Raw genomic sequence first — 12,141 nt, forward strand, 5'->3', positions numbered from 1 at the left:
CCCTACTGAAAAGGAAAAAATAAATTTTAAACCAAAACTTCAATACAAAAATTTGAATTGTTTTAACCATGACCGACCATTTGTTTTTGTTTTATTCATTTGTCGGTGCTGTCAATTAAAATTTCCTCACTTAATTAGGAAACAAAACAAACAGAATTGATCACAAATTGATCCAGATTTCTATCAGCATCACATCGATATTGAATTTTCTTAACTTTTCTTTATCCAAATAATGTAAAATAATAATTGAAATCTCCACTGGAAATAGCCACTGTATACTCGAAAATGCAATGTTGCCACTTTTTCTCATTAAACCATGTTCGAATCGTGGAAATTTTGGAAGATCACAGGGTTGCTTTTAGCATTTAGATTCTTAATGCAAAAATGTAGTTGCATTTAGTTGCATTTAGGTGACGAATTTTGTATGGATAAATGTACATTTAGAGTAGCATTTAGAGCTATATGCGCTAAATGTTCTTTTATAGGCTGTTTTTGCTTACGCGTAAAAGCACATTTAGCGCATTTAGCTCTAAATGCTACTCTAAATGTACATTTATCCATACAAAATTCGTCACCTAAATGCAACTCCATTTTTGCATTAAGAATCTAAATGCTAAAAGCAACCCTGTGATCTTCCAAAATTTCCACGATTCGAACATGGTTTAAAGAGAAAAGGTGGCCACATTGCTTTTTCGAGTATACAGTTGCTAGCTGCGTTTCAGTGATCGCCGATCCAGATTTCTTTTATTTTGCATTACATATTTGGATAAAGTAAAGTTAAGCAAATTCAACATCGATTTGATGCTGATAGAAATCTGGATCAATTTGTGATCAACTCTGTTTGGTTTGTTTCCTAATTAAGTGAGGAAATTTTAATTGACAGCACCGACAAATGAATATATACACAAACAAATGTTCGGTTATGGTTAAAACAATTCAAGTTTTTGTATTGAATTTTTGGTTTAAAATTTATTTTTTCCTTTCCAGTAGGGTTTTTGCACATTATCTTCTGCGTGAGAATTGATCGTAATATATACGCATCTAAATAAGAGACTGGAACACGGCTGTTTGTCAAAAGCATTCGATTTCGAACTCGCGTAAATGTACATTTGCTAAATGCTATAGCATGAACGCTCTTCGAAAACATATGTTCGAAAGTGCTAAATGTTGCATTTTAAATGCAGCAAAAACGCTGCATTACGCGTAAGAATCTAAATGCCAAAGCAACCCTGTGATCTTCCAAAATTTCCACGATTCGAACATGGTTTAAAGAGAAAAAGTGGTAACATTGCTTTTTCGAGTATACAGTTGCTAGCTGCGTTTCAGTGATCGCCGATTGAGATTTCTTTTGCAAAAATCGTTGGACCATGTAGTCTATTTGTGGTATATTGGAGTACTTACAAAAGTGCTCCTCTGTCATGCTTGTAGCGGACCAACTCGTGTCTCTGCACCAGCTTATTGTTACCCGATCACTGCTCGTGTTTTAACGACATGTGATTGAAGTTAAGCATTGAAAGTACATTTGCATGTCTAGGCTGTAGCTGAACGTGTAGAGATGCTAGCTGTTAGTTCTTAGCTCCCAGCATGTTCGGGTTCGAATGTCGTCAGAGGCAACATGTAATTTTTAATTTTTGTTTCTTGGTTTTTATTAATTTCAAAAAAAGCATCTGCGAAGTGAAGAACAAAAGCGTGTACAAACGAAAAAATATAACGATAATGTCATTGGAGTATGTTGGGAGATAGTTTTGTGCTACTCTGATGTAATGCAGAGATGGAGTACATGGTCCTGCCCTAGGACATCGCAATGTTAATTGGACCATATTTTTTATATGAATTGTGGTTAATTTTAGAGTACTCCTGGACCTTCGGGAGTACTCTTTACATGCATGCATGGAGGTAGTCGCGATTTTTGCAGGGAATAAGCTGGTGCAGAGACACGTGTTGGTCCGCTACAGCATGACAGAGGAGCACTTTTGTAAGTACTCCAATATACCACAAATAGACTACATGGTCCAACGATTTTTGCAGGGTTCTAGCATGAACCAACGACTACAGATCACCTAATCAGCCATCGTTGTATTTGTAATCGATTTTCAGAAAAAAGTTTTCGTAGCGTTTTTGACGTTTTTCGGTTTTGTTTACACCGTCTTCTACCTCTTCGTAGTGATTTTTTAGCGATTGAATGTGTTTTCTGCAGCGATTTTAATTATAAATTTTGGTTTATTACATATTTATGATATAAAATAAAGTGCTGTGTGATCGGAACAAGTTTGTGCGTATGTTTGGTTTGCCAAAAGGCGTAAATTTGCGTGAAAAGTGGGTGCACGTTTGTGGCCAGAACGTTGGCATTGAAAAATCGACCCGTGGTAATGATATGGGATTGTAAAACACTTTCAATCATGAAAACCATATTTTATGAACTTTTTTTGCTAATTGTCATCAAGTTTCACTTTGTATATTTTATAATAAATACCAATTTAATCGCACTCAATCACCGCGCCTTTTTCGTTTTCTTTGTTTGTTTTCATTCTTAGGCAGATGTCAAAAACACTCAGAAATATACTTTTTTCTTGCTTCTTTGATTAGGTGACCTTGTATTTTTGCTTCATGTCGCTTTCTAGTAAAAAATGGTAACTTCTGTCAACTTCAACATAACCTCCAAATTTTGGGTGTAAAATTTTGCTTATTTTGTATGTAAACACACTCAGGTCACACATGTAAATAACCAAATATACTTTCAAATTCATTAGAATCCACTTAAACAATTAAATACTTTTCAACATGAATTAGCAGAGTGTACTTTTCTTTTGTTTACAATTTGGCTGCCAAACACACTACAGCTGATCGTTTGACACATTTACCAGCAAAAAATTCTCGGACTAAAACTGGTAACTTCTGACAGAGAGAGAACCGTATTTACTCTCTTTTTTGTCCTCTCAATAGTCAGAGAACCGAGTACGGGATCGATTTCCAGTAAAACCTGACTGATTCTGACTATTTCTGACTAGTCCGGACTCGTACGGGATCGCAACTACCATCAGACGGAATATGAAAATAATTTTTTTTTCTTCTTAATTACGAAAAAGCATCTGTGCACTTCACAACCGCATAATTTATAACGTATATACTCAAATCTAAAACGAGTTGGGTTGGTGCTCTTTCATATGCGTATTTTTTAAATTTAGCATGTTTTTTTAATTCTAAATTTTTTTTCCCTCAGTGTTGGAATGTGAGTTTATGACATTCGATACGATACTAGGGTTCTGGTACTCGATTCCAAAAAATATCGTTAAAAACTATCGAGTTGAAAATATCGGTATCGAATGCCAAAAGTATCGATATGGTATCGTATCGTAACGAAATTCGTGTCCCTAGATTTACGTTCTTGACTAATTTCAGCTTTAATTATTGTAATTGATAAAAAATGTCTGTTTGCCCTTTTGCATTTTAATAGAACTATGGGCGATATGGATTTGGGGTTTGCTGAAGAACGCGGCAAGGAATGGTTGACAAACCGGTATTTTCCCAGCAAAGTTGGAGGAAAGCCGGCGTGGTTGGAACTGGAGCAACTTCCGACTAATAGAGAGCTTTTGTGTGTTACGTGCCAGGAGCCCAAAACGTTTTTATGCCAGGTAAAAGAATTTCTTTTTTATAAAAGGATTTTATCATTAAGATATACATATTCCATAGATTTATGCACCATTTGAAGACGAACACAATTTTCATAGAACCATTTATATTTTTGTATGCCGGTCGACATTTTGCCAGGACTGCAACTCGGCAAAGTAAGATACCAATAACGTCTTTATCTGGGCTCGAATCGTAACATANATAGATTTATGCACCATTTGAAGACGAACACAATTTTCATAGAACCATTTATATTTTTGTATGCCGGTCGACATTTTGCCAGGACTGCAACTCGGCAAAGTAAGATACCAATAACGTCTTTATTTGGGCTCGAATCGTAACATACGTTCACGGATCGAAAACGATACGAAAGAACATTACGTGATACGTCAGGCGATATAAGCTGAATGGGACAACGTGAACTTTCACGTGTGTCATAATCCGAAAAATGTGTTTTTACTTGACGAGTAGTACGATATCGTATGTAACGATTCGCGCCCTGGTTTCTTTATTAACAATTAACCGTGCATGCTTACTTCCCAGAAATTTAACTATTTATCGAAGTCAACTTCCTAGGAAAAACAAATTTTACTCTGAAAAGCCACCTATGGAGGAGGGAGATCCTTTGGTAATTTTTGATATTTAAAATTTAGCAAAACAGCTATTTACATATACCTTTCAACAGCCAGAAATAAATCCCTCTAAAAAATTGTGTATAGCGTGTGGCTGTTTGGGACCTTTATCTTGCGGCCGTTGTCGCATGGTGAATTACTGCTCTGCAAAACACCAACGTGCTCACTGGCCCCATCACAAAAAAGTTTGCATGGCTGAGAATCAAGGCGAAAATAAAAATACCGATATATTCCTACCCTGTGTTACCTTTCCAGAATGGGAAATCGCCGTCGAAGTCAATGACCCAAGCGAAGAAACGGAAAGCGATATAGATAATGAGAGCTTGGAAAAGAAAAGTTTAGAAGAATATCAGAATTTAGTTGCGGCTGGAAAAACTGGCACATTAAAAGATGTGGCAGACTTTGAATTGGACAAGTATGCAAGTGAATCTGACACTGTCGATGATAAAATTTTCCGGAAATTCAAAAAAGTCGTTAATAAAGATCCCGACCAAATTTTGCGATATAAACGTGGAGGTAAACCGCTATGGATAGCTGATGTGGAACAATCAATCGCAGAACAACTTCAAATTCCAAATTGTGAGATATGCGGCAGTGAGCGCCAATTTGAGTTTCAAATAATGCCACAAATGCTTAATTTGTTGAAGGATGACCACCTTGACTGGGGTACATTGGCTGTGTATACTTGTTCAAAAAGTTGCCCCCTACCAATTGGAAAAGGTTATGCTTTTGAATATATAGTTAAACAGGACCTTTTTTTAAATGAAAATAAAAAGTAAAGTTTTCAATGTATGCGTACATCACTTGTACATCATGGTTTCCGTGTATTTAGAATCATTTTGGTTTGAAATCTACGATATAAAGTTATACCACACCGATTTTCGGTCTGTTAAGATATATGTAATGATTGGTGGGAGTGATGCACTGCATCAACTATATAACATTTCATCACAGGGTATAATATGCATCTTAATTCAATTTTATAATAGGAAAGTGACGATGTTTGGAGAAGTCAAAATCTGGCTGAGTCTTCGAGTCCTTCTGATGACCTTTTGCTAATACATTCATCACAACATAATTTACTTTGGCCACGTGAAGCATATCCAAGATCTGTAAACATTGACATGAGAATACAGAGCAAAATGTTTAATTATTGAGGGCTAGCTGCAGAATCTATAGAACAGACACAATACCTCTTGTTCTGGATTTTGTATGGATTCCAACACATTACGTGCTTGGTCAAAATGCTTGGCAGCAATTGCATATATTTCCGACGACGGCGGCCGCATCATATGCTCCCTTATACTCTTGAATTCTGCATAAGAGACCGGAGGTGGACTTGTTAACGTGGCGAAAGGTGCAAATCTTCGATTGAAACGTATCTCCTCGTTGTCAAACTTTGGCATGGGTTGCCGTATGCGGCCGTCTTTCGTCAATGCTCCCAAGGCTTTATAGAATCCACCACACATACTTAACAGGGCATGATAATAAACAATCTCGTGCCGATAAGGCTTCTGTTGTTTCTTATTCTTTTTTGGCTTTGGCTTACGATTTTTCATGCTGCCACTTCCTTGAATTTTGCTTTGGTGCTCTGCATATTCTTCTTGTACTATAAGATTATTTTCAGTTCGAGTTAAAGCCGACACAATGAAGCCAATTAGCAATTCGTAGGGATACCTAAAAAAATAATGATTAAATCGGAATTATTGCGTTTATTTGTAATTTTACCAATAAATATAAAGGAACTCATGCACCGAGTAGAGTTCTAATTCAAAGCCTGACATCAAATACAACATCATTGCGCGAAAACAGTTATACAATACCCAGGTGGCAAACTGAGCGCTATGCTTGAGTGCTGTGGCGTGAAGTTCATTTCCTTCGGCTGCCTTTTCGTTTGCCATAATAGTTAAGTGTGAGTCTAAGCGTGCCGCTTCTACCTGAATATTATCAAAACTATCAATAAAACGTGCCAGTTTATCGCGCTGCCGAGCTCGATTGAAACCACAAATGCGAATAAATTGCGTAAATGTGTTCAAACTAATGCAGTACCGAAAGAATGTATCTAAATACATTTGTATCTTCTGATCTGACCCCAGGGGGTGTTTTGGATTCAGTACTGGAGGAGAATTAAAAGCTCGAACTGAATCCCAAAGGTAATCCTTAATTGGAATAGTTCCGAAAATAAGTCGACGATTAGAAATAAATAGACCCTGAAGTACACTGCGAGAGAGAACGCATTGTCCAGATTTTTTGCTGAATTCGATGAAGAAATTCTACAGGGTTAAAATTATTATTTTCAATTAGTCTTCGCCTCTTCTTATTAGGTGGTAGTAAATTGTTACCAGAGCGGTGTAGTAATCTCGCATTCGAATTATTTTGCACGCAAATTTTAATCTATGCACCAGTTCTTCAAGAAATACCAAGCTAGTTGGGCGGTCACGGATTTTTACGTTTCGCGGAAAAGTTGGTGGTTGACTGCGATCATGTATTCGAGGCGAAAATCCTATTGGATTTGGTGAGTCAGCTGTTATAAAAGTTGTCTTATTTACAATCATTCAAAACAATAATTTTTTAACGCCATTAAACACTTACAGTTTGGTGCAGGTTGGATACCTTTTTCAATGGTGCGTTTTATTTGTGGTACTAACTCGAGAGAAGCATTTAAGTTTTTATAAATTTCATTCATATTAGATTCTATAGGTGCAGTTGCCATGACACAATCGAATTGGAAAATAGATTGATAAAAATGTCGCATAAAGCGCATTCGATGCACAATGGCCATTGTGGATTCTGGTTGATGTTCAGTCTTGCTCAGTCGTACCAAGTCATCTTCGGCTTCTTTTAGCTGAGAAGCTACACTTGCTGGTTGGCAATCTTCCGCAGATAACAGAGATGAATTTCCATACAGTTGAAAATCTTCTTCTTCATTTACGCTGCTAATGATAATTATATTCTTTATGATAACAATAAGATTTCGAACAGCATGACAGAAGGTCCGAAGCGCTTTGTCTTTGATACTGCTTGGCTGATGCAAGTAAAGACAAGTGAACAATACTTGGTCCATAGAATTCCCCTCTAACCAAGAAACGAGACATGCGAAGAGTGCGTCAAAGGTGCCTATTATTTCTTCATTGGTCAAATTATCTAGTTTCAAAACTCCTGCCTACTTTGTATTAAAATTATTTAAGCTATGGAAGTAATTGTTTAGCAAAATAATATTACCGCTACCGCAGATTCAAAGGTATGTGGTGGTGCATCTTGTTTATTATAACCCATTCCCACATCCATTTTGGGGTCCATCATTTCAATTGCGGACATTGCTTCAAATAGTCCGAAGAGCATGTCTTGAGCCAATTCTCCTAAATTCAACTCTGAGCATGCCTCAAAGAATGGTTTAGTGATATCTACCCAACCAAAGCGAGGGTATTCACCAGTGTCTTCATTGGATCTAGCCGTACGCTGAATCTCGCCATCTATGAGACTGCTCTCTTCCATTGTCCACTGACAAGCATCCGAATTTTCCGACTCTACAAATTCCTCAGAGTTCTCTTTAGAATTGAAATTTTTTGAGGCCGCCGCTGCAGCAGCAGCAGCTGTAGCAGCTTGAAATACTGGGGCATTTACGCTATGTAATTATATATGGATACGTAATTTAAAAATGTTTTTTCAATATTCCAATATTGTATTTCTCACATTGGATCCATTTGACTTGCGTGGGCCCCGACGAAGATGCTCCGTTTAAAGATCGCCTTATGTAACTTAGCAAAATTAATCCGAACCACTTTCTTTGAAAACCAATCTTGGTTTTATAAAATTTTATAATGTGAACATCGTCCTCAAATATAATTCAATTCAAGACATATAAAGATGGAACACTACGACTATCCAGTACGGAATATCGATTAGACGTGGATAACACAGTCCGGCGCTGCGCCATTTTGCTGATACCGAGAGGTGAGTTACGGACGCTGATACCGATTTTCACACAATGGCGCCAGCAATACCGAACCACTGATGACACCGGGAGCCTCAAAGAACCAGCAAAGAGCGCACAAAGTGAAATGTCAATTATAAAATGTGCAGCAACGGTATCACCATATATATAAATTTGTCGTGGTGCAGAAATATGCAAAATGAAATGCGCTTTAGCCTAAAGAAGCGCTGTTCTGATTCCGGCAGTGGAACTAGAGTTAGTGTGTCAGCGCCAAAAAATTTGCGCCGTTACCAAGGCCTAATATCAAAGAAACGCGCTTACGTTCTTTGCTAATATCGATACTTTCCTAGAGTATTCAACAATATTGAGAACTCGATTTTTTGGACATGTTGAAACGTCTCAATTTTCTTTTACTACTCCACAGGATAAAGTTTATAGCGCATATTCATAATCATATTTAGTACTCAACTAAGTCGAAACTATTCTAAGTCATAACTAAAGCTATTCATAGTCGCCTTAGTTTCGACTTTTCTGGCTAAGTACCAACTTAAAATTTAGTTTCGGCTGCAGCTGCAACTAAGTCGTAACTAGGAAGAAGTATTTTATCAAATTAAGGGAAAACAGACGAAATATGTAAAAATTAAGTTGGTAGAGAGTGATTTTGATTATATTGAATAATCTCCAATTAAAATTTACAAAGATCGATCCATTTTAATCGGAAGATGCGTATTACAATTCGAATAAAGCTACATCACAATTTTATAATTGGAATAATTTAGATAAATTTTCAAATAATAAGTCAGTTTCACGCTAGTTCTTTTAAAGTAAATTTGTGCATAACATTTAGATATCTACTATTTGTATGTTTCACAGCATGCTTTCGATAAACATCGACTTCAAATCACTGCGGTTGTTCTGGCTATTTCACACAATTAACAAGAAAATGATACCTTATTCTTTTGCATAATCATGCAATGAAAATAAAAATTACATAAACGGATGATCAAACTTGATATTATTTAATAAAAGTGTAATTTTTCCAAAATATCGTAAAGAAAAATCGATACATTTTCACACTCGTTTTGCTATATCGTAAACTAAGTCGAAACTACTTAGTAGAAGCAAAGAACGTAGATAACAAGAAGGGACAACTCGTTATAATTGTAGCGAAAGTGCGCAACAGGGGATGCCTTCTTTTGCCCTAGTGCGTTTTTTGATTGGATGAAAAGAGAAGGCACGCCCCTGTTTCGCACTTTCGCCACAATTATAACGAGTTGTCCCTTCTTGTTATCTACTTTCTTTGGTAGAAGTCTGAAATACGACTATGAATAGAGGTAAATTTTAAGTTGGTACTTAAATTTAAGTTGCAACTTTGTTAGTTTCGACTTAGTTGCTGGACTATGAATACGCGCCTATATCTTGATACATATGTTATACCATGTTCTGACCGACAACGAAAACACTTTGAAAACGTGTTTTGGGATTGTGGGCTGAAGGCTGTTCACACCGGCTGTTAGTGTTTTCGTTGACATTTCTTACATCCTCTGATTACAGTTTTGCTACACAAAAACAAAACCAAAATGCTTTTGCCTCATTTTTTTCATTAGCATCGTCTCAAGAATGATAGAATATTATATATATTTTCTGGATCGTGATGTGGCACTTACATACATATTTACATACATACATACTTCCACAAATATGTAGTAGAATATGGAAAACTTTGGGCGCTTTGAGCGACCTCTAAATATTTTTTTGATTTCAGATAAGAAAATAGGGGTATATTTTTTTCGGTATAGAACAGGGGTGGGCAAGGCCGAGGCCGAAAAGAGCCGCATGTAAATTCTAAATGCTACAAAGAGCCACAAAAAAAGAGAAATATGTTTAAATAAAATTATTATTAGAAATGAAAACATTAATTTTATTATTATTCTAATGTACGTATGATAGATATTAAAGAAAATTCAAAAGATCCATTTGGCCAAATTTTCAAAATCTGGTTTTACGTCAGTTAAAGCCGTTCGCAACAGTTCTGTTGAATGTTGGTTAGTCAACAGGTACGTTCGTTTAAAATCTCCAGTAAAAAATGTCCAACATCAAAATTCCGGCGAAATGTCATCTTTTCTCTCACAAGAAAAAAATACNACCACCTAAGACGCAGCCGCGGTCAACATTTAAATGAAATTATCTTCAAAAAGTAAATGTCATGGACCAATCTAACGTTTCAAATAAAGAACCGATGAGATTTTGCAAATTTTATGCATTTTTTTTAAAAAAAAAGGTATCAAGCTCTTAAAAAATCACCCGTTATAATTATTCGCATTTTACTATTTGAACTTCCAAACCATCAAACTCAACCAAGGGCTTTGCGTAAATTTCAATCAGTTTTTAATCAGTTGTTTTCTTGTTGGCAAAAAGTCTTCCAGCAGAAATTGGCAGCTTTCTCTCAAAATGAAGTGTCACTTTGCTCCCTCAATTTCCCATACTTTGCAAAATTTTTGCGGATATTTTAAATCTGGTACTTGTTGCCGGAACTCAAGCAATAGCAAAGCTTTATGTTGCATTTCCAGTGCTTTATCTTCTTCGCTTTTCTTAAAAGGAGTACCTATATCGGATATTGTAAATTCATCCTCAATTATGTTACATAACAAACGGTTTATGAAGCATGCAAACGTACATTTAAATAATTTCAAATCGGCAAATCTTTTTTCAAAATCTGCCTTTAAATCATATCGATGGCTGAGTGGAAGATCGACCTATCTCGGCAGCCAGTTCGAAAACGCCCTATCTCAGAAAACTTTTCAAAAACGCGCTATTTCAGAATATTATTGAAAAACACCCCATCTCAGAATTTGGTTGAATAACGCCATATCTCAGAATTTGGTTCAAAAACGCCCTATCTCAAACGAAAATACATTGAAAATAAGCTGAGATAGGGCGTTTTTGAATCGGCATCTAAGATAGGGCGTTCTTCAACCAAATACTGAGCTAGGGCGTTTTTCAATCAAATTCTGACATAGGGCGTTCTTGAAAAGTTTTCTGAGATAGAGCGTTGTGGAAAAATTTTCTGAGATAGGGCGTTCTCGAACTGGCTGCCGAGATAGGTCGATCTTCCACTCAGCCGTCGATATGCAATATTGTTTTCTAGCGATAGAAAATATAAATTATTTTTTTTTGAGATCATGAATAAAAAGACATAGTTTAGCTTCCAAACTAAAAATAAATTTGCGACAAATCAAAAGCATTTTTATTCTCTCCTTGTATAGACAAATAAAATTTTTGTGTTCCATCATATGCGTAATGAACCAGGGACGTGAACCGGTTTTGAACCGAACCGTTTTTTTTACCTCCCTTTTATTAGCTCGGGATGTAACTATGTAATATTGACGCGCCTAAGAGATGCAGCAATTTCTATTCTCAAGTTACATACTTTATGACAGTACGAATGAAAATATAATAATGAAACTATAATTTTTTGTCTATAGGAACGACCTGTAAGTTCTGACTAAATCGTCTAAACCGGACTCGTATTGGAACAAACTAATTGCTGAGACATGTAAATATATGTTAACTGTTTATTGTCAAATTTTACCATTTTTACCACCTCCGATTACACTCCGCAAAGTAAAAATCATATAGTTTTTCTGTGTTCTTTATTCTATTAATTAACTGAACCATTAACCGAACCGAAATTTTCCACAAATGTTTGATCCGAACCAAAATCCGAGCACTTTCTATAAACGTTTAAACGTTCGTTTCAACCAATTTTCAATAGATAGATGTACCCACTTTTTTCTTTTTGTTAAACATGGTAATACCTACCATGTTTGTTTACAATGTGACAATATCAAATGTAAAGGCAACCCATCTCATTTGACAGACACTTGACCCTTAACCTTGCGCGTTGTCGCACTTGACATTTGATACTTAAACTTGTNCTATTCT

General features: G+C 36.1%; 2 protein-coding genes across 2 annotated transcripts; one reads left to right on the plus strand and one right to left on the minus strand.

Annotated features, from left to right (window-relative positions):
- Positions 1-3,363: 3,363 nt before the first annotated feature.
- Positions 3,364-5,071, plus strand: Zfrp8 (Zinc finger protein RP-8). Its single transcript, XM_017624376.1, has 4 exons — positions 3,364-3,632; positions 3,691-3,785; positions 4,174-4,258; positions 4,316-5,071. Exons 1-4 carry the CDS (start codon positions 3,459-3,461, stop codon positions 5,039-5,041), a joined length of 1,080 nt encoding a protein of 359 aa, XP_017479865.1. The 5' UTR covers positions 3,364-3,458; the 3' UTR covers positions 5,042-5,071.
- On the minus strand, positions 5,039-8,268 carry Naa35 (N-alpha-acetyltransferase 35). The gene is made up of 7 exons (XM_017624375.1): positions 7,956-8,268; positions 7,485-7,887; positions 6,855-7,425; positions 6,605-6,786; positions 5,991-6,535; positions 5,456-5,939; positions 5,039-5,372 (listed from the first exon to the last, which is right to left on the minus strand). Exons 1-7 carry the CDS (start codon positions 7,964-7,966, stop codon positions 5,232-5,234), a joined length of 2,337 nt encoding a protein of 778 aa, XP_017479864.1. The 5' UTR covers positions 7,967-8,268; the 3' UTR covers positions 5,039-5,231.
- Between the last annotated feature and the right edge of the window lie 3,873 nt (positions 8,269-12,141).

Source organism: Rhagoletis zephyria, unplaced genomic scaffold (assembly GCF_001687245.7).
Source record: "Rhagoletis zephyria isolate East Lansing unplaced genomic scaffold, Rhagoletis_zephyria_1.1 Rzeph_scaffold_03586, whole genome shotgun sequence".
NCBI classification, from domain to species: domain Eukaryota; kingdom Metazoa; phylum Arthropoda; class Insecta; order Diptera; family Tephritidae; genus Rhagoletis; species Rhagoletis zephyria.

Coding starts and splice junctions, on each gene's coding strand:
- Zfrp8 (XM_017624376.1), top strand. CDS start 3,459: ATGGGCGATATGGATTTGGGGTTTGCTGAAGAACGCGGCAAGGAATGG. Junction 3,633..3,690: donor CCAAAACGTTTTTATGCCAG/GTAAAAGAATTT, acceptor CATATTCCATAG/ATTTATGCACCATTTGAAGA. Junction 3,786..4,173: donor CAGGACTGCAACTCGGCAAA/GTAAGATACCAA, acceptor CTTACTTCCCAG/AAATTTAACTATTTATCGAA.
- Naa35 (XM_017624375.1), bottom strand. Junction 6,787..6,854: donor TATCCAACCTGCACCAAACT/GTAAGTGTTTAA, acceptor CTTTTATAACAG/CTGACTCACCAAATCCAATA. Junction 5,373..5,455: donor TACAAAATCCAGAACAAGAG/GTATTGTGTCTG, acceptor CAATGTTTACAG/ATCTTGGATATGCTTCACGT.